Raw genomic sequence first — 21598 nt, 5'->3', positions numbered from 1 at the left:
CGGGGATGGCGGCGGCACGGGGTCGGGTGCTGTGCCTCTTCGACGTGGATGGGACCCTGACGCCGGCTCGGCAGGTAGCGAGGCACGGGGGCGCTGAGTTTCGACGGGAGAGTAGGGGGCCGAGGTCAGCGTGGCAGAGCTTGTCCTGCCGGCTGCGGCCTCACCCGCTGCTTCCCCTCCAGAAAATCGAGCCGGAGGTGGACGCATTCCTGCGGGAGCTGCGGGAGAGGGTGCACATCGGCGTGGTGGGAGGCTCCGACTATGCCAAGATAGCCGAGCAGCTGGGGGACGGGGATGAAGGTGAGACGCGGCCGACGAGGTCTCCCAGGTGTCACCTGTGTCCTAAATCTGACCCCAAGCCTGCCCTTTGGGTGGTCCGGCTGTGCCCGGGCGGGAGCCACCGCTCAGCTCCTGCTGCCTCTGCAGAAAGCAGGCAGGGATGCTCCAGCCCACGCTGCCGTCTCCGGTATCGGGTTTGTGCGAGCTTCATCTGGGCTCTGACAGCTTCCCCCCCAGCACAGCGGGTGGGAGGCCCTTGCAAATTTTGCCTCCCTGCCGCTCCAAGGTGCGGTCTTGGGGGGTTCCTCACTGTGTTCAAACAGGGACATGGGGTAGAGGAAGGGGTGGGAGGACGAGGGGGCAGCCCCCGCTCTCTCCGCCCTGTTTTCCTTCTCTGGCATGGATGCCAAGCACGGCTGAGCTTAGCCTCCTGCCGTGTTAGCAGAGGGAGGCTGAGAAATTCCCTGCTGAGGCTGATTGCTGAGTCGGCAGTGCTGTGTGCCGGGGTTGCAGGAGGGGCTGGAGTTAGATAACCAGTAACTGCATCACCCCAGCACCCTGGCAGTAGGGAGGGGAGGAGAGAGAGCAGAGTGACATGCACGTTGTTGAAAGCCTAACATTTTGGAGCCCTTATCTTTGTCCTGCCACTGATTCAGCCCGTGACCTCAGTCAGGTCGTTTCCCCCTTGTGCGTCAGTTCCCCACCTGTGAGGAGAAGATAATCTTCTTGCCCGCTTTACAGAGAACAAGGCGAGGAGGGTCCGTAGCCCTTTGCAGAGCATGGGAGATGGGGAAAGCTCAGTACTAAGGGACCAGGAGGATGTCTCGCTCAGTCCTGAGCCCAGTCCTTTTGGCCCCTTTTCCTAGGCAGTACTGATGTTTCCTCTTTTGTTTCCTCGCCTCTCAGTCATCGATAAGTTTGACTATGTCTTCGCAGAGAATGGCACGGTGCAATACAAGAATGGGCAGCTGGTCTCCAAGCAGGTATGTCCAGCTCCTCTTGCAGCCATGGCTCTACTTCCCCATCCCCATGCAACCCATGTGCCCTACATGCTGTGGGGAGCAGTGCCTGGCTCTGGGCAGGTGGGCAGTCTTTTCTTGTCTCCCCAGATGCTAGAATTGAATGTTCCACATCTCCTGATCATGTTCTCAGGTGGGCTTCCTGAGAGGTCTAGCTTCTTCCTCACTCCCTCCTTTCCTCCTGCAGGCCATTCAGGACCACCTGGGGGAAGAACTGCTGCAGGATCTAATCAACTTCTGTCTGAACTACATGGCGCTGCTGAAGCTGCCCAAGAAACGGTAACAGCCCAAGCCTGTGCAAATGGCAGTTATATCACTGATTTCTAGGGAGCTCTGGGTTCCAGAGCTCTCCTAAGGACAGCTAAGCAACTGACCTTGTCTTGCTTCAGGTTTTATCTTTCCCTGTGTAGGATCACTGTCCCACTGAGCCGGGCACTGTGGGCAAATAATGGGGGAGGGTCTTTTTTTCTGGAGAGTCTGCACTCTTTTGCCCCTTAGATTTTCTTCCTTGGGAAGCAGGGTACAGCCACTGTGTGCATCTCATTTAGGACAATGGTACCAGCTTGTTACTGGTCAGGGCATCAGCCATCACTGGTTGTATGAGTTTCCAAACAGACAAACAATGGCTCTTAAGATGGGAGGTCCAGCGCCTGAGCACACAATTTCACACTGTTTCTAACCCAGTGTTGCTTGATGCCACTGGTAATAGGGCTGGCTCTGCTCTGCCCCCAACCGTGTGTTCCTATCTGCTTCCCCCCATGAGATCCAGCAGTCACAGGCTGAGTTGGGTTCTCTGAAGGAAGACTAGGCCACTGTCAGGAAGGAAAAATGTAGCTTTCCGTTGGATCAGCTTGCCCTGTTATTACAGAAAGGAGAGAGAGGGAACAGATGGCACGAAGGTGGAAGAGGAGAGCAGGAGGACCTCTTTCAGAGGCAGCCTGCAGTTAAACCAGCCTGGGTGCAGGATCAAACCATCCCTCAGACCATGACTTCACAAACGTTTGAAGCAGATGTGAGCCAGCAGTGTTGTTGAAAGCAGTGGCTCTGCCCTTCTCTTTCCCCAGCTGGTTTATTCCTGCTCTCCCCTTGTGTTTGTACGGTGAACCCAAGCAGACAAGCTGTCTGGTTGAAATTAAACTGGTAAAGTTGATAAACTGTAATCCAGATTAGTTGCCTGATGTGAGTCACCATGTGGCAATACAAGGACCGGTGGGAGGGGCCAGGGTGGCTCTTTGTGACAGGACTGCTGGCTGAATGTGCCCCTGAAAGCGTGGTCTGGGACCCAGAACCCTCAAGGTTCTTTGGTTGCCTCATTGCTGTCTTGTTGCCCAACAGCCTGGTGAAGTTACAGCTCTCAAGTGCTTCTGTGGATTTAGGCTTATGGGATTTCTAGCAAAGCAAGGACTTTAACCCACATCTCCCAAGTCTTGGTCTGGGGCATGAGGCAACAAACCCTCAGTGCTGCAGAGATGCTGTTCCCAGACTGCAGGCATGGCTGCCCGTGTGTCTGTTCCCCATGATATTCTTCATTCTGTTACGAGACAGAAGGTGGAGAGTTTTTCCCCCAGACTCGGAGTGGTAACCACTTTATAGCAGAGAAACAGTGGGCAGGGCTGTGAGAGACATCAGAGAGTTAATGAGCTCAGGGCTTCTCAACTGGACAGAGAAGGGGAATTCCCTGCTCCAGCTAGGTTTCCACAAGAGGTTCAATCTCGTTTCAAATTGGCAGTGCTGCCATCCCTTGTTTCTGCCCCACCGGTGCTGGTACCTGTCTGACCCTTCGATGAGTTATCCCAAGGTAATAAGCAAACAGAACTAGCGGGGTTTATAGCAAAGAGAAAAGAAGGGAGCAGTTTTCTGCCAACTTAGTGCTTTGAATCATCCCACTGAGGAAGCAGCACCATAGTGATCCCAGTGTAAGGTTAAGGGTGGCACGCAGGAACAGGGTCCTGTCCATGCAAGCTTAGGTAAGAGCTGCAAAGGTGCAGGGGACAAGCAGGAGATACAAAGGCCCTGCAGATCCAACTTGATTTGTGTCCCATGAGGAGGTCCTGATTACTCATCAGCCTGCTGCCAGGCATCAACAGCGAGTTACGCTGACCTGTTCCATCACACTGTCCCAAGGTACTGCCAGCTTCACCCACTCAGTGTTTCTTAAAAGCCTCCAGGGGTGGAGATGCCACAGTGCCATCAAGCATTTGGTCCAGTCCAGGCAATAGCTGTCCCAGTTTTTACAACGTTAAAAAATGTTTTCTATCATCTCACCTAAGCTTATTGCTTCCAGCCTGTTCCCAGGGCACACAAGCACTGTTTATTCCTCTTCTCTTATGGTGTCTCTTTACAAAAAGTATGAGACCCTTGGAGACCTTAAACAGAACTATTGATGCCTGGAATCTGCCTGGCGTGAAGCACCCATGCGTGGGCATGGCCTCTCTCCTCCTGCATGTCTCTGCAGAGACTGCATGCCTCACTGAGCAGCCGTTCCCCTGGAAAGGTCTGTTTTTCTTTCCCTGCCTCAGTAACGTTGTGCCCTTCCCCACCCACAGAGGAACCTTCATTGAGTTTCGCAATGGGATGCTGAACATCTCCCCCATCGGAAGGAGCTGCACCCCAGAGGAGCGAATTGAGTTCTCCGAGCTGGACAAGGTACATAGGCCAGACTCGGGCTCATCCTCCCCTTTGCTGGTTTTGCACCACTGCAGATCTTGTGTCTTACCTGCTTCTCCCCATCCCAAGGGGAGGGAGGCCGGCCCCAAGCTGTGCACCAGGCCAACACATGCAGCAAGGTGGAGACAGGTCTGGGGTCAGAAAACCCAAGGAGAGACACAGATGAATGGAAGAATTTGACTTCATTGGGGACCACTGATTCAATGTGGTGGCCAGCAGGATTCCTTGTGGGAGAACGCCAGGGAATAAGTTATTTATTAACAGGGTGTCTCCTTGTTTACAGTAACCAAAGATAGAATTGCACTGAAAACCTCAGAGAAACCTAAACTTCTCAGGTTGCACCACCCCTCCAGGCTGGCCCAGCAGCTGTTCTCTCTCCCACTCCCCCAGCCCCAACAGAGCTGGAACTAATGGGCCTTCCAGACTGGGAGGGCAACAGCACATCTCTTGGACAGATCTCTGGAGTGCTTAGCTCATACCCCAGGCAGTTTCTGCCTGGGGGAGGGGGTGAGTCTTGGGGCCAAGTGACTTCAAGACTTTGCAAGATTTTGTAAGCAAAGCTGGAGACTTTTGGTTATGAACAGGGTTTCTGGGAAATTGGAGCAGTTGGACTTCAGTGACGAGGAATGACTGGGATCTGCTCTTCCCAGGAGCATCCTGGAGCTGCCCTGAGCTGGTGGCTTTTTATTCAGACACTGGGCAGGACTGATGAAAGCTGGCTAAACGGTGCTACACTGGGGGCAGGTGGGAAGGGGGAATGTGATAAGCCAGAGTTGCCCAGCAGTCAGCTATATGGTGGCTTTTGGTAAGCTGTCAACACCTAATTATTCAAACCCTCCTTCCTTCCCTTTCTTCCTTCTCTGCAGAAAGAGAGGATCCGGGAGAAGTTTGTGGCAGCCTTGCAGAGGGAGTTCGCTGGCAAAGGCCTACGTTTTTCTCGAGGTGAGCAGAGGGGGCTTCCGTGGCTTTACTCTGTTTCCCATAAAATGCTAGTAAGAGGAGTGGGAGTCCTGGCTGTTCCCTCTGGGTGCCTGGATACCCCAGTAAGAGCAGAAGGAGCTTCTGTTCCTGGAGAGCCATCGTGGGGGCGTCACATTGGCATTCATGGCAGGGTGATGGCAGAGAATAAACCAAACTGTGCTGCAGATTTGCCTCCCTGGGAATCAGCCAGGCAGGCAGGTTTCTGTCCTGTGATGATATCTCTGCCTTAATTCCAGTTAGCTCTGCGGAGCTCCTCCCTGCCCAGGAGGTCTGTCCTGGCTAAAATATCAGCAACAAGGTGGCTAGCAGGGGTCCAGGCACATGCAGTCCTCTGGGAATGCTGTGGTGTAAGGGAGACAGGAGCCTCATTTATGTCTTGGCTCTGGGGTATTGGGAGGGCTGGCTATGAGGGAAACATCTTTCCTCCCGGAGGAAGAGCTGTCAGGAGGCAGGGAGTTTGCAGCTCCATGCTATGGCCTTTTGCAGGGTCACTTCTTGGGGTGAACATAAGCTCTTACAGCCAGCTTACTGAAGGTGAGGAACCAAAGGAGGGGCTTGAGCAATCCTGGAGGTCTGTCTGGGACAGGGAAGAATATGAGGGTGTGTAAGTGGTGGGGCTGAAGCAGAGAGGTGGGTATGTGTGAGATAAGAAGGTAAAATGCAAAGGGCAAGGGGTGATGAGGCTAGGAGGCAGCAGGTGACACCCCACTCTTGCACCCAGTGTGGGCCAATACCAAGGGTGTTCCCCTCTTGTCCTCCAAGGGCTTTCCTCCTGAGACCCTCCCCTTGCCTTCAGAACCCTGCCAGGGGCATCCTGTGCTGCCCATAGCACTGATGCACACTGTTTGTCACAGCAGAGAAAGACAAGGTCCCCGCTGCGGTGCCCCTGCAGGCATGGGGGATGAGAGCAGAACAATGGGCCTTTCTCCTCTGAGTTTGGGAAGCCGCCATGAAGAGCCCAGGCCTATTGCATAAAAGCATGAAGATGAGGGGAGCTGTGGGCCCGCTGCTCCTCCACAAAGAAAATGTGGGGTGTCTCAGGTCAGGCATCCAAAACCAGGGACACATGGAATTGAGCTTTTCTGCCAAGCTGGCTCCGTGTGCCCTGTCCCAGGCTATGGAGGATGTGAGCCCCAGAGGTGGTAAGAGATTTCCCTGCAGTCCCTCAGACCCATGCTCTACCTAAGCAAAGGACAGTGCTGGCTGTCCTCCACGCCACTTCTCCCTTTGATTTTTTACACTCTCCAGCTGGCATCAAGAGCCCCTTGTTGCTTCCCAGCTCTGTTAAAAGGCCAGAACACAGTGAAATGCAGCTTTTTTCACAGGTAAATGGCTTTGGATACAAACCAGAAAGTATTTTAATAAGGTCAGCCAAGTTTAACTCCTGCTCTGATGCTGGCTCCTGCTGCAAGCATAGGGGCATCCCCATCCCTGAGCTCGTAGGGCACTTGCTCCTATCTGTATCACAGTGCCCTGCCTGGGCATCCTGTCCAGTAGTGAATCCCCTGCCCTGAGATGGACACACAGGCTCCATCCCCAGCATCTCAGGCTTCAAGGAGAGTTGGTTTGGGATCCCCGAACCAATAGGGACACCTCAACCAGCCAGGGAAGAGAGGAGCATGGCATCAGGATATGCATGTTTGAACAGCCAAGAGGATCAGTGCCTCTCTTTCAGCAGGGACCATCCCTGTGGGTACCTGTCTAGTCACTCCCTTCCTAAGAGAGACAGAATTATGGTTTATGAAGGAGAGTGAAACTCCAGAAGTAGATTGCCTGGAGAAGCAGGGCGTCCCCTTGAATCCAAGAGGAGCAGAGACCTGAACTGGCACAAGGATGCACATCCTAGATCAAATCCCTGTTCCTCCCAGTTCCACACAACATACAAACATAATGTGTGTGCCCTAATTCATAGGCTTTGGTTTGGGTTGGTGCTGGGGCAATGGTCTGGCTCTGCAGCCTGTGCACACAGCAGGGCAGCTTACCACCGTGCACCCCCAGAAGGCAGTGCAGTGCTCTGCCTGGTATCGATGGGTTCATGGTACCTCCATGGCAAGGTCCTTGGTCATTGATCAGCATGCAGAGCCTGCTCGGGGCCTGCGGCATAGCCAGCTGGGACCCCTGAGCTGTGCAGTGCATGGGGTTTGCTTTGTGTGAGCAAGGTGCTGGGAGCCCCTGGTCTCTGCAGGGTTAAGGAGTGTCGGAGCAGTGTGTTTAGAAGGGCCAGACATGTCCTCACAGGAGCCTAAGCACAGAGTCGTGACAGTCTCTGAGGGCATTTTCCTTATTGGGACAAGAACATGCTAATGCTATCTGCAAGATGTGACCCCGAATCTCCCCCAACAGATGCATCTCGTGGGACCTCCCACCCCAACATCCTCCCCTGCAGCCCACTGGCTCCTGCTTGCCTGACTGCCTGCCTGCCTGGCTGCAGTCAGGGGAGCTGTGCTGATGTCACCCCAGACATGCTGATGTCACTCCAGCCTGTTGTCATAGGAACAGCATCTGCCACTGTCCTAGCCACATGCCAGAGAGGCACACCAAGACAGAGCTGGTGCCTGGCTGCTGTTTGGGGTGGGGGGGTCCCCAAAGACATCCAGCCCTCTCCCCTACTCCTACCTGTCCTGTGGTGGGAGGACACCATGCTGGCTCCCACTAATGTTGCCTGATGCCCTCTCTTTTGCTGGCAGGTGGCATGATCAGCTTTGATGTCTTCCCAGAGGGCTGGGACAAACGCTACTGCCTCAATGTGCTCGACGACGAGAGATTTGACACCATCCACTTCTTTGGGAATGAGACGACCCCTGTGAGTATGCCCCACTTGCCCCACATACAGCCACTTTCTCTCCTTCGTGGAGCTGCTCCATCACAGGTCTCATGACCTAGGTCCAACTGTGGCTGACACAAACCTCTAGCAGTGCAAGGAGGAGAGATGCTCTCCTGCAGCACAGGTTTGCAGCAGGCTCATGATGGTGGCTGGCCCACTGGATTGTGAGGAAATCACCTTGGATTCACTGCTGGGGAGCAGGTCCATCTCAGCATTGTTTTCCTCCCCCTGGCACCACTGGGAAGGGTGCAGCTACTCCTGCAGCCTGCAGGACCCAAAATACAAGCCCCCAGCAATTAGGGGGGCTTTTCAGCAATAGGAACAGCTTCACCTTCCCTTTAAAGTGGTGGAGGGTGATGCTTCCTTGCTGCTATAGACCAGCTTGGCCATCCACTCAGCTCTTTCCAGATGATGGCAACATCTGCTCTTCAGATGTGCCCACCTCACCTTCTTCTAACCCATCCACAGGCAGGGCAGGGGTTAACCAAAGGCTTCTGGGCAAGCTTTGCTGGTTTGGGATCTTCCCCATCCTTTTTAGCTCCTCCCTTGCCACAGAAGAAGGGAGGCAAGGTGAAGGTAGCAGGACTCCCAGCCCAGCCTCTTCTGTCTCCCTGGGCCAGCAAAGCCCTGACAGCCCCTTCCCAGCAGGCCCCTGCCCACCCAGCCACTGGCTCCCACCCCAGATTCTCACAGGACAAAGCAAGACACACATTGATGGATGAGGATGCTCTAGCAAGACCCTACTAATGCTCTCCCTATTTGCTATTCCCCTGCAGGGAGGGAACGATTATGAAATCTATGATGATCCACGCACAGTGGGACACAGCGTCCTGTCCCCCCAGGACACGGTCCAGCGGTGCCGTGAAATCTTCTTTCCAGAGAGAGCAAATGAGTGTTGACTGCCAGGTCCCATCAGCCCTGCCTAAGCCCCACTCTCTCTCCCTGCCAGGAAAAGCACCTTCATTTGAGGAATCTGCTCAGGGTAGACAAAAACCCCACCACTTTCCAGAGCTGGTCAGGATGCAACACATGACTGTGGGTGGGTGTGCAGGAGGGGGCCTTCACTGAGCAGCCCTTTGGCACTCCCCATCTATGGCTGGGGCTTGTGGGACCAGACCCTCCTCACCTCCAGGAAAACTTCTCTCTTGACAGTTCGGGCTGTGGTGGGTAGCAATTCAGATGCTTTTTTGGTCAGAAAGCATTTGAAAGGGCCAGTACAAGAGCGTGTGTGTGTCCATCCCGTGCTCCTTCCCCTCTTCTTTTTTTGCTCTGTTTCTCTTAACACTTCTGCATGAGGGAACATGCATCTCACCTTTCTCTACCCTTTACACCTTGGCTGGGAAGGATGGAGCTGTGGAGGCCCCAGGGACTCTGACCAGAGCTGTGCCAAAGTGAGAGGCCAGGAAGAGCCCATGGTAGGAAGGGGTAGCAGCAACCCCAGCTTGTTGCAGTGTTGTGCACCATGCCAGTCTCTACAGGTGATCTGGGAATCACAGTTTTAAAATGACTCTTCTCCTACTCTGAGCTTTGCTTAGGTGCCTGAAGAAACTGATTCTCTCTTTAGCTTACAAAAAAAAAAAAGGCTACTGTGGGTTTCTTCCCCATGTTCTGCAGAATTTGTCAAGCCAGACCTTGCTTGGTATGGCTGGAGGGTGGCTGGTATGTGCAGAGCACCCTGCAGAGCTGTTGGGGACAGAAGGCTTCCCAACAGTCTTCCCACTTGTGCATCCATTAGGCATCACAGATGTGTCAGTGTAATACTTTACCCAGGGCATTCATAACAGACCAGTTCATCCCAGTGCTCAGCTTTCCATCATGCTGCCAGAGACATTTTCAGAGAGGGCCAACACAGGCAAGACCTGCTTTTTAGTGTCAACAGAGGTACATGCTCAACAGTGCCCTCCAAGCTTGCTTTTCCACCCCATCTCGTTCCATATGCTGGGTTTACATGGTCACCTTTAGGGATGCAAGTTCTCCGGTGTAGCTGTTGTGTGTCCTGCTCCTCTCTTCTGGTTCTTTGTGGGTTGCAAAACCATGTCTCCTTTGGTCCTTGACCTCCTCCCTCATGTTGCCCCTTTTTTCCTGGCCATTACGCTGGGATGTGTGACCACACTGGTGATGCTAGTCACAATTTGATGCTCAAGAGGAGCTCAGGGATCCCCTCCAGGGAGGTGTCCTGCCTATATAGCTCCCCAGGGCACATGTCTGGTGTTTGTGGATCTGGAGGGTGCTGGAAGTTCTTGCAAAAACTCGCCACATTGTTCCTTGAGAGCCTTTCTCAGTACATCCCTGCTGGGATGGCAGTCCTCCATGTCTTTGTCTTGTTTTCTCTCCTCTTTTTCTCCTGTTCCTGCTTTCTTCACCATTGCTCTTCATATCCCACCTAGCAGCTGGACTGCGGAGAGAAGTTCCTCAGCTGGCTACTGCCACTTAACCCAGGGGCCAAGTTCCTCAGGCGAGATATGTTGGTGCTTTTAGACCCAGGACAGGGCTCCCACGTTGCCACGGGCAGAGTCCTGAGTGGACCCTGGCACCGCTGGATCCTCCACCTGATTACGCCTCTTAACTCTGCAACACATCAGGTCTGTAATGCATCACATTTGCATGAGTGCAGCGGTCTGACCAGCATCTGGAAATCCCCAACAAATGCACAAATTCCTCTTTCTACCCAGAGAAGATTTCTGCATGGGAGAAAAGGACCTGTTGGGGAAGCCTGGATGCAGGGTACCCTTTTCACAAGGCACTGGTTTTGGCCCTCCACTGCAGCTGTCATGAGGAATTCTGTGTTTTGTGGTTCCTCCTGTTTCACTGTGGATCAGGTTATGTGTGGGTTTAGGGGCCATATTTTTCCTGTAAGTTTCAAAGTCAGCAGGATCTCTAGCAAGCTTAGTGAGGAGTGAAGAGCAGGGCCTGGTCCTGAAGGCATGAGGCACGTAGTGGCCTTGGGGACTGAGATGACTTGCGTGTTTGAAGGGAAGGGCAGGCTCTGTCCAAGGCTGCTCCTGGTGGCAGCATGTCTCTTGCCCAGGGTGGGGGGAGTTGCAGGGTGGGCAGAGCAGAGGCAGGGCTGACCTTCAAGGCACCAGACATCACTTTCTCTGCTCAGGAGCTCACGTGTACATAGGTGGGATCAAGTGCAGGAACTTTCCCTGTTCCTGTCTCTGTCTTACACCAAGCTTGGGCTAGTTGAGGGCACCTCCCATCAGGAGACCCTGTCCTGCTGGAGGGATTATGAGGAGGAGGATAACATCAGAAGTAGCTGGAGCAGCCCCAGGGTCTCAGGGCCACAGAATGATTGAGGCGGAAGGGACCTCTGTAGGTCATTGGGTCCTACCCCCCTGCTCAAGCAGGACCACTGAGAGCCCCAGCTGCCAGTCCTGTGTTTTTGTGGGCAGGGATGAGGCACAGTGCCGGGGTGGGAGCCCTGCACCTAGGGGATAGTGCACGCCTGTCCTTGAGACCCCTTTGCTATGATGTTCCTCTCCCAGTGGGTGCCCACAACATAAGTGGGGGTTTCTCCCTGTGTATGTGTGAGTGAGCAGATGTGGTGGGCCCTGCATTGGGGACCATCTTGCCATATGGCTCCATATCTGTGTGAGACGGGCGGCTCCTGTCTGGCTGATACTGTTAAATAAGAAATATATTTAAATACATATATATGTATATTAAAAAAATTTAAATAAATCATATTAAAGCTACAGTATGCAACAGTTAGAGACAGCATGTGCTCTGTGCCACTCTGCTGGGGTTAAACACAGCCAGACAGCAGGCAGCTGCACTTCAAAATCCTGGCAGCAGCAGCAGGAAACCAGTCCTTGTCCTGGTCACCCCTCCCAGTGGGCAGCATCCTCCTGTCCCAGGCTCAGGGTCTGCTTAGGGTGCTGCAGGACTGGAGCACCCCAGGACCCCCCAGGACATGCTGTGCAGATGTGTCTGTCCTGCTGTCTGGATAAATCCCTGGGCGCTCCAGGTCCTTTACCTGGGAGAGCCACCAGCGTCCCCACTGCAACACACACACAACGGACAAAGAGCCAGGGTGGGCAGGGCTCATGGGAAAGTCACTTTTAATGGTTTATTGCCAATGTTACAAAGGTCGACACACGGTCAGACAGGCGGGAACCACACTGGAGTTGTAAAAACACCAAGTCTAGGGTTTTAGTTTATTTCCAAAAAAAAGAGAGAAAAAAAAGAGAATCAAAGTTTGCCTTGGCCAAACTGACTGTGTGTCCCAGGGATGGCTGGGGCCTGAGACAGCATCGTGCAGCTCCTGGGAAAGCCAGGCCTTGGGTTGGCAGTGAGATTGGCTAGGGGTCCCAGGGAAGTCCCCACACCATTCTGGGCTGAGACAGTGTGTGGTGCTCCTCCCAAATCCACAGGGCCCCAGCTGTCCCATGTGGCACCATCCTTGTCCCCCTCCTCTCCCCACTTACAGCAGACCCGTCCCCACTGCAACAGTGGTGGCAAGGAAGGTGGAAATCACCCCTCTCCATCAGTGCTGAGGACCAGCAGTGCCGGTGGCTCCCGCCAAGTGGGTGACTGGGGACCCAGCTGTTGTCACCTGCCCTGCACCGGGGGGCTGCTTGCCCTGCTTCGAAATAAACCCCTTAAGATGCTGATAATCTCTGGTGCATCTGTGCAGGCACCATTTCCCTGGGATCAGTTCAGGCCCAGCCAGTTACATGCTGCCCCTGTCCTACCACTCCCTGCCCTGTCCCTCCCCACGGCCACGGGAGCCCACCTGGCCAGGGTATGGCAGAGAAGACGAAAAACGAAGTTTGTGCTTTGTATACAAGACCCTGCCTACACTGAGGGACTAGGGAGGAGGTGGCTGCACTCGCCCCACAGCTGAGGCTACTCAAACCGCTCAGCCTTGCTCCCCCAGCAAGCTATGGACATGCACACACACGCACACACACACGCGCACGCATGGGAAGGGGGGTCCCCAGGGGGGCTGGGAGGACAAGGGGAGGAGGAGGAGAAGGCAGCTATCTCCCCAAAACCATGTTGGCACTGAGCCAAGAAAAGTGCGTCGCCAGCCCAGTGGCAGTGGGGAGCACAGAGGTGCCAAGTGCACCCCTGCCCCACGCCCAGCTGCAGACCCCCAAGCACAATGCCAAGTGCCCCTGACACCCTGCCAGCAGCCATTTGCCCCTTAAAACTGAATTTCTCCTGTCTGCCACTCGCCTCCCCGTGGCACTGCTGACCTGAAATCTTTTGATGGAGGGATGTGACTCAGGCAAGTGCCGTGAGCTGCCAGCCATGGGGATGGGTCTCAGCCACCCAGTCCCCATACAGTGATACGCCTTCCCACACTGCCCCATTTCCCCGAGCCCCACGGCATGCCCTGCTGCTGCCATGCTGTGGGCAGCAGGACCAAGCAGGGTGCCTGTCTTGCTGGAGGGGCGTTCAGGAGGACGAGCTAAGCACCCCCAGCCTCCCCCTGGCCCTCTCCTGCTCTCAGCATCTGCTTCAGCCCAGGGCAGCCGGAGGGCCAGAGGGAAGGATTGGTTCCCCTGCTCCCCATGGCCTTGGGGGCAAGGAAGGGAACATGAGGATCCGTGCTGCTCCCAGAGCTGGAGGGCAGCAGGGGAGGGCTCTGCTTCCTCCATCCCCCTCAAAAGACACTTACAAACACATACAGAGAAAGGAAACTGTAACCTTAGAAAAGACACCGAACGCAAACACCTGCATGTTTGGGGGCAGCCCTGGCCCCACTGCCGCCTCGGCTCCCCCCGCGCCCCCTGCGAGAGGCTGGGCAGGCTTGCTCCGTGGGGCCAAGTGGCTGGTGCCCCCCCCTGGGCGCCTAGGAGCCAATGATCTGGCCAGACCACGTCTCGTGCTTTGTGTGGGGCGCCAGGTTGGTGAGGACCACCTCCACTGCCTGGAACTTCTGGTTCTTGGGAGGGATGGGGCAGACCTTGTACGTCACCTCGTCCCCCTCCACTGGGACGTACTCCCCCTCGATGCTGTGAGAGAGGAGAGAAGAGGTGGTGGTGGTCTGGGGCCAAGAGCCAGATCCCTGCCCCAGACCACCCAGCACCAAGGAAGGCACCTGACCCACCAGCTGTACCTTGGGAAAGAAAACCCACCAGCAATGGGGGGTAGAGGACAGGCAGAGCCCCATCCCCACCCCATGGATACATCACCACCCTAGCCCACATGTCTCCAGCCCCATCCTGATGGAGCAGCTCCCCCAGGGTGTGCCAGCACTGTGTGACCCCCAGACTTACTCAGACACGTGGACAAAAATATCCTCTGTGCCATTCTCAGGGGTGATGAACCCGTGGCCCTGGGAGCGAGAGAACTGCTTGCAGACGCCCTTGAAGATGGGGCCAGCAGAGGCACGAGCCGTCCTGCGGGAAGAAAGGCATGGAGATGTCTCACTGGTAGCACTCACCCAGGGGGGCAGCACAGGGAGAGGTTTGCTATGAAAACATGGCGTTCCCCAGGAGAACACACGGCAGCCACCCACAGCACCCGGGCAGGTGGATGCAGTGATGCCGGGCACTGCGATGGTGACATGCACCAGGTGTAAATGGTTCTGCAGGCTCTGCTGGTGCCCATGGTCCCTGCTCGGCTCAGCTGGACAGTCCCAAGCCCACTCACCACATGCTGGGTACTTACGCTGAGTAGGTCCTGGTCCTTTTGGTGGGGAGAGGGCTGGGCAGGTCCCGCAGCAGGAGATTGCCCCGCTCCCAGATGCGGCTGCCCTCCCGCTGGAAGGGGAAGGTGGGCCACACTGGAGACTTGGGGGAGTGCAGGGGTGGCACTGCTGGCGGGGCGCTGGGGTCCGACGACATGGTGGGGCTGGTGGGCTCCTCCGTTTTGGGGATGGGTAGACAGGCGTCAGGAGAAAGGGCGCCTAGGCACGTGGGTCTGCTGACTGCAACCTGGGGAGCAAAGTGAGGGGTGGTTACAGGCTCCCCCAATGGGGGACTTCTGGTGAGGGCAGTTTGCTGTCAGCAATTTCCCCCTCCCAGCCTCACATCTGTGGGGCAGGCAGCATGTCGCTAGCCTTTGGTACTGGGTGCCAGCCCCTGGTGCTGGGAATCACCCCAGGAAGCCTGTCCAGGCTTGGAGCAACCTGGGATGTTCCACCAAATCAATCCTAAGGGAAGAGCCTGGTTTGTGGCTTTGTCTTTCATTTTCCAGGATCACCTCACATATTAGATATGAAATTGTTGAAAGCACATCCTGGGAGAAGGAGCAGCTGAGCGCAGGCTGCCATGGGCAGGGACCATTTTGGGAAGGATGCCCACGCAGTGCCAGCACACCCAGGCCCTGAGCCCCAGCCTCAGAGATCTCCCCTAGCACAAGATTTCTGATAAAAGGGTGAAGGAAAAAGGCTGAGACAACAGGTAAGTCAAGGTCAGGGGTCTGAGGTCACCCCACCACTGGAGGTTGCCTCCATGCTGTGGGATTTAGGACCTAACCCCAGCCCCAGCCAGAGGCTCACTGCCCACTTGGACACATCCCTATGGGGAAGGGACACCAGGAGACTATTGCGTGGCTGTTGGCGGCACACACGCCCTTTGGGTACCTCAGATGTGCGGAGACACAAGCACAACCTCCTGCCATTGTGGTCACTGGGATGTGGCCTGACAGACAGGTCAGCTGCTGAAGAGGAGGAGCCAGAGCGAGCGTGGGCATGGCTGTCTTTGCCAAACCACCTCGAGCATGAAATTGGAGGGGGCTGTGCATTTTAAAGCCTCCCAGCTCTGGTGCATGATCAGCACTATAGCCACTTGCTCAGAAAGGCTTTTTTCTGCTGATGGCCCATCAGTTGCTGCATCTGATGCTGGGTCCCTCTGTCTTGGGGTACCCCATGCCAGCAGCTCTTTGGGGACACTGCTCTTTCGGGGTGCTGGGTAGGGGCTCACCCATCTCCATCACCCCTCAGGCTTGGTGGTTCCCCATCACCTGGAGCTGAGAAGCCCAACATCCCATGGAGTTACCATCACCTTCCCAGTCACCCCCTTCAGTCCTTCCTGCCCCACTGGGGCATGCGGTATCTTTTGGGACAACACCTGCACACACCAGGAAACCTGAGAATATTTAATTTGTTTCTGACTCATTGGCAGCCCCTTGAGATGCAGATGCCCTGGGGGGACGTGTGAAAGGGGGTCACCTCTGCTCTGAAATTAGCAGGCACCAAGGACATAGGAAAAGGTTTCTAGAGCAGTCGAAGTTTAGGGGAGGGACCAAGCGACTCCCGTTCCTCTTCCCCACTTCTGCTTGCTTCCCCTGCCAGGGTGTCTGCCTGCCACTGGGTCCTGATTGCTGCTAGTCCAGCTTTGATGTCCATCCACACCTCAACTAGAGTCCTAACAGCTGCCCCCTCTCAGCCCTGCAGAGCTGCATCCCAAGGTCCAGGCAGCAGAGGCCACACTAGAGTCCCACCCTAAGGCAGAAGCCACCATTTTCCTCCTGCCCTCCTATTCCAGCCCTGGCAGCAAAACCCCTCTGAAACGTCTCTCCCCTCACTGACTTCCCATCCACCACTGAACCAAACCCTTTATGTGCTTCAGCAACTCCTCTCTGCCATGAAGCAACTGGAGCACATGTGCCTGCCTTCTGCTGCACGGCCCACCCCACACCAGGGCTGCTCAGCTCCCAGTCCACCAGGCTCAGCATCTCCTGCCTCCACGCTCAGGGTCAGCATCTCCTTCTCCCATTTCCAGGCTTGGGTTCATCATCTCCTTCCCCCATGCCCAAGAAGCTTGGAGAGGCTCAGGGAGCATCCAAGTGAGACCCTGAAAAGCTGAAGCAGCCACCAAGCTGTTTCTCTGTTCCCACCTGTGCCCTCTGTCTGGCCGCTCTACCTGTGCTGGCGAGCAGCCTGGCTGCTTTTGGGCAACAAAAACCAATGTGGTCCCCAAGTGTCACTGCAGGATCTGGTGCCTTCCCAGGAGGTGTCAGGGCTGGACAAGAGGGACGATTCGGGGGGAGCAGCCCTTGGTTCTCCGCCACATTATGGAGCCGCCACTATGAAAATGGCTTCACAACAGTGTGCCTCCTCTGTGCGTGCTTTTGCTGACAAGGCCTTTTGGTTCCCCCACCAGATTAGGGACAATGCAGGGTATTTAACCTGAATAATGATGCTTGGAGCAAACTATTAGTATGCTGAGGGGATTGGTTGGTGCCAGGAGAAAGACCTTCCTCTGGCGGGTCCACAAGGGGCTGGAAAAATTGAAGTTTCCCAGAGACAAAAGAAAAATAAGAGGCCAAGGGGAAGGGGTGTGCAAGGGAGGGAGCCTTGCAGGGACAAAATGATGTGGGCAGATGAAGTGGCAACTGAGAGTGGGTTTGCCCCATGTTCACCTGTGGGACCAGCCCAGGCTGGGATGCCCTGGAAGGCTCCCTGTTTTGGGGGACGAATGGTGGTGGGGAGCAGGAGCATGCTGGGCATCACTGGGGGAGAGGAGGCAGATAGCCCACTCTTGAGGCCCAAGGGCAGCAGCAGAGAGAGCCCTCCTGGCGCTGGTGTTTGCCCCCACTAGCTGAGCTTGCCCTGCGATGGAGAACAAGATGGGCGTGATCCCCACAGGCATTTTGGGAGACTCTGGCTGGCCCATGGGGGTGTGGGGGAGAGCCCTGGCATGGGGCGACAGCTCACCAGGATGAGCATGGGGACAAGGCACAGCAAGGCCGTGGGATCCCCGTCCTCGCGGGTATGCAACCCCCGCAGACATGTCCCTAAGCAACCTGCTCTAAGTGAGGCATTGCACCTAACTCCTGCTTGGAGCAGGGGCTGGAGCAGAGACCCATCCTGTGGCCATGCCAAGGCTGTTCCCATGGCCAGCAGCACTCTGCCCCTCTCCAGTGTCTGGCTCATGCACCCCAGATCTGTGGGTCAGCCTTGGGGCCCAGCGGCTGAATGCCTGGCTTTGCCAGTACTGCTGAAGCTGATGATGAGCAGGAGCTTTGGCACCACGGGGGGCTTCGGGGCGGGAGCCTGCCTCCCACCTCATTTAAATCCCTGCAGCAAACAAAGGGACCGAGGAAATTAAGCTCATGGCAAAAGCGGGCTGAGAGAAAAGGGCAGACAGGAGCATGTCCTCACCAGTGTCTCTTCCCCTCCCAACCCAGCCAGAGAGCTGGGAAAGCCCCCCCTTTCCTTCTCCTTCCCTCCCTGTGCTCCACCCCACCATCCTCTCCCCAGACCTTTCTCCACGCTGCAGCCCCAGCAGGCAACAAGGAGGCGGCACCTGAGGCACAGAAGGCATTTCCCCCCTGCTCCTCCATCACCAGCAGTCACACTAACCTCTGCTGGGGCTGAGAGCATCTCTCCCTACTGCAGGTCTCTCTCAGCCTGGCAGACACCACCCACGATACCATGTCCACTCCATGCACGTATATGGTGCCGGGATGAAATGGGGTCACTTGAGGAGGCAAGCAGAGGCTGCAGCAGACCAGCTCTGCTGCAGGAAATGGGAAACCTTTCCAGTGTAACCCCTCTTCCACTGCCGGACCTCCACCTCACTCATCCCCATCTCCATTTGGTGGCTTTGCTCTGAGGGTCCCCTGAGGTGGCAGTCCTCCGAGCCAAGGATGTGTGCAAGTGGCACCAAGCCCAGTGCCCCCTGGAAGGATGCTCTTTGTAAAAAAAACAAACCACCTTGTCCATCCTGCCCCCTCCCCAAAGAACCTGTCTCAGAGTGAAACCCCAGAGCCTTCTGGTGACAGGGTCTCCTTCAGCAGCAGCAGCCAGCTTTGCTTTTATATGTTTCAGAGGGCAGCCTTCCGAGCTGAGCTGACAGTTGGGAACACTCTCAGGCGAACGCAAGAAACCCAGGCCAATTAAGGCAGACAGGCAGTAGACACATCAGCTTTTATCTCAAGATCCAAGTACCCCATTCATCACCAGCGACTGAGAGGTCTACAGTTTATCAAATAAAATCACTGTCTCTCTCCCTCTCTTTAAAGCCAAACACATTGACTCGGGTGCTGGCTGTGACCTTGTTTAACTAAACAGCATTTCAAGGTCCCCCAGAAGGGGGGAAGGAGCCTTTTGAAGAGACACCAGCCTCTGCCTGCCACTCCCCGTTCATTAATGGCAGCGAAGAAAAACCCCTCATGCTCGATCGGGTGGGGGAATACATATTTAATTGGCTTAATCGCTCTCGGCAAGTCGGCCCTCCCTCACAGTGCTTCTTTGTGCTCCTTCTCATCCGCCAGAACCCCCAGGCTGCCCAGGATGGACAGACAGATGGGTGGCCACTCTGCTGGCGGCTGTCACTCCAGCTCTGGACATGACCCTTCAGATGGCCTGCCATCACCTTTATGGGCTGTTTCCTTTCATGCTGCCACATGTCTTTGCAAATCCCTTGTTCAGATACTGTCTGCACCACGCTCGGGTCTCCTGAGTGCCACCGCTCCCCCCACCCCAGCTGAGGAGCTGGAGGTTTTTTTTCCCTCAGCTGCCTTTTCCAGCGAGTTCCCACACAGGCTCTTCCCTGCTGCTCGCCATCGCGTTTTCTCCATCCCTCACAACTGCCAGTGGCACCAGTCTAGGAGTCAGGTTTACCTTCCTGCTCCTTCCACCCCAGTAGCTAAAAGGTCTGTCCATTGAAAAGACACCCCATCTCTGCAGCTGGCTGCCGGCAGCCATCTCCTCACCCCACAGAGCAGAGAAAGCGATGTTCTGGCCTGCCGCCATCCTCGGGGAGGCTGATGCCCCCCCAGACCCAGTCTGTCTAGACACAGGCTGAAACAGAGAAGAGCTACACCCCTCCAGACACAGGAGCATGTCCCCAGAGCTCAATGCATAGCCCAAAATCTTATTTTTCAGCTGCTTGGCATGTTCATGCACCAAGGGATCTACCAACACATTGGCCAGCAGAGATCCCGAATCGGCATCTCCCGGGGGGCTGCCCTGAAGGGCACGAATAGGCTGGGGAACCGGGATGGCTCCAGGCAAGGGTTAGCGCAAGCAGGGCCACTGCATCGCTCACCGGGCTGTGTTTCTCCATCCTCCCTTCCTCGGAGGAGGCTCACAGCCTCAGCGTCTGGCAGGTTTTTATAAATGCTGTCTCTGTCCGATGGTAATGAAAGCCTCTCAGCATCCCCCACCTTTTCTGCTTACCAGATCATGCTGTTAAGAGTTAAATACCAAGCAAAGCAATTTCCTTGCTTACCCTGCATGTTAAAAACCCCTTTGCTGCGACAAATTACTATAGGAAAAATAAACTAGGCGGTTTTGGGGGAATACACACTGAGAGCATCCCCTCCCCAGCTAAGCCAATCACACTCACAACTCCAGGGATCTTTGCTGAGATAGTCTCGCCTACGATACAGCCTGCTTAGCGCTAAAATATGAATGTCACCTTTATGGATCAATTATAAAAAGCTCCCTTAGTCAGTGCTGGGCTGCCCAATTCTCAGGGAGGCCATGGGGGAAAGCAAGCAGGCTGCCAGATGCAAAGGGGAAGCAAAGGGAGAAGCCATCATGGAGGCTTGATTTACCTTTTAAGCATATATGCATAATCATCACTCACAAACACCGAGGTTGTGGGATTTAGTTGTTTTGTTGTGCGTCTTTTTTAAATTAGAATAGTGTCTGTTCAAAGATCTGGAGCAAATGTCCTCGTCTATGTCCTTCCTTTCTCCTTTGTGGATCTAACTTGCCACCTCCAGGAATGAACAGTGCAGCCAGTCCCAAAGAAACCCCAGTTCAAGCCCGCTTTAATAAGTGGGATTTTTTACAAATCGCCACCCCCTCACCTGGCAATCGGAGAGCTGGGTCCCAGTTGATCTCAGCCCTCCATTGCAAAGCCCTGGCTATTTGCCCCCCAGCCAAAGCAGCAGACACTGCTCTATCAGAACACCTCAATCCCAAATCCCCAGCATTTCTTTCTCTCCTCGTCCTACTTTAGGGAGCCTTACAAAGGCTCCTTTCTCCTCTGCTATAGTCGTGGCTGTGCTAATCTTGGCATAGCACAGTTTTGCTGTCACACATGCTGCATCCCTTGCTGTTCTGTCCTGGCCTCATGCAGATCTGGTGGTGTAAGGTTTGAACTTTAGCTGGAGTGCAGTTTTGCAGGTATCTAGCTACGTTTTCAAAAGAGAGAATAGTTCCCCTGTCCCCCTTCTGATGGCAGGGGAAGAAATAGCTTTGGTATCACATGAGGAGGTAGAAGTTAGACACTATTGATATTGGCAAGGTGATCAATCTTGATGCTTTTGTATATAAGAACTGTAAGGTTAAAAAGGGGCGGGAGCTCAGGGTAATAGTAGGCTGAATACCTGGGAGAACATGGGAGATGGAGAGAAGTGGATTTGGACAGTCGTATCACACTTCCATTTCTAGCCCATCCTTGACCCAACATTTTTCATGCTTCCAATAGCCATGTCCCATTGGGGGCTGTTGGGTGCCCAATATGAAGCAGATGCATCTCCCTTCAGCCTGTTCCACAGGCCCCCAAAAACAGCTGTGTGAGCAGCAGGTCTGCAGGGCCTCGCTTCATACTAGCTTGTGTCTTATTCTCATAAAGTGCAGGCACCAAGGAAGCTCTTCTAGGGTGGGGACATGCAGAATCTCTCTTGTATCAGCTCTGTGACTGCCAACAAGGACTGAACACTGCAGGCTGTTCTTCCGTAAGGATGACAGGATTTCTCTATGCAGCTATGTATTTTGGTGGAACTTGCAGGTCCTTTGATACTACTCTGAGGAAACCAAATTGCAATGTGTGGAGAGGAAGCTGGCAATGACAGTATCAGATGAGCTTCATTGCCTTAGATACCAGGCTACAAACACCACCAGGGCTGAGTCTGGCAATTTCTCAGCCTCCACCAGTAACATCACAGGCTGTGGGAATATTTCCAGTCT

At 54.9% G+C, this 21598-nt stretch overlaps 2 protein-coding genes across 2 annotated transcripts; one reads left to right on the top strand and one right to left on the bottom strand.

Moving 5' to 3' along the window:
• Positions 1–5: 5 nt before the first annotated feature.
• Positions 6–8763, top strand: PMM1 (phosphomannomutase 1). Its single transcript, XM_026865681.1, has 8 exons — positions 6–74; positions 183–300; positions 1186–1262; positions 1486–1577; positions 3845–3944; positions 4832–4907; positions 7634–7749; positions 8547–8763. Exons 1-8 carry the CDS (start codon positions 6–8, stop codon positions 8667–8669), a joined length of 771 nt encoding a protein of 256 aa, XP_026721482.1. The 3' UTR covers positions 8670–8763.
• Positions 8764–11817: 3054 nt separating this feature from the next.
• CSDC2 (cold shock domain containing C2) lies at positions 11818–14675 on the bottom strand. The gene is made up of 3 exons (XM_026865733.1): positions 14395–14675; positions 14001–14123; positions 11818–13736 (listed from the first exon to the last, which is right to left on the bottom strand). Exons 1-3 carry the CDS (start codon positions 14568–14570, stop codon positions 13574–13576), a joined length of 462 nt encoding a protein of 153 aa, XP_026721534.1. The 5' UTR covers positions 14571–14675; the 3' UTR covers positions 11818–13573.
• Positions 14676–21598: the final 6923 nt, after the last annotated feature.

Source organism: Athene cunicularia (genome assembly GCF_003259725.1).
Source record: "Athene cunicularia isolate RWA chromosome 1 unlocalized genomic scaffold, athCun1 chr1_part2, whole genome shotgun sequence".
Classification (NCBI taxonomy): Eukaryota; Metazoa; Chordata; class Aves; order Strigiformes; family Strigidae; genus Athene; species Athene cunicularia.
The sequence above is the reverse complement of the archived record's forward strand: the minus strand, read 5'-3'. Positions and strand labels throughout refer to the sequence as shown.

Bases quoted from the DNA above. Each gene is read 5' to 3' on its own strand.
- CSDC2 (XM_026865733.1), bottom strand. From the start codon at position 14,570: ATGTCGTCGGACCCCAGCGCCCCGCCAGCAGTGCCACCCCTGCACTCC. The intron at 14,124-14,394 runs GTAAGTACCCAG...TTCTTCCCGCAG, and splicing joins AGGACCAGGACCTACTCAGC to GACGGCTCGTGCCTCTGCTG. The intron at 13,737-14,000 runs GTAAGTCTGGGG...CCTCTCTCACAG, and splicing joins ATTTTTGTCCACGTGTCTGA to CATCGAGGGGGAGTACGTCC.
- PMM1 (XM_026865681.1), top strand. From the start codon at position 6: ATGGCGGCGGCACGGGGTCGGGTGCTGTGCCTCTTCGACGTGGATGGG. The intron at 75-182 runs GTAGCGAGGCAC...CTTCCCCTCCAG, and splicing joins CCCTGACGCCGGCTCGGCAG to AAAATCGAGCCGGAGGTGGA. The intron at 1,263-1,485 runs GTATGTCCAGCT...TTCCTCCTGCAG, and splicing joins GGCAGCTGGTCTCCAAGCAG to GCCATTCAGGACCACCTGGG.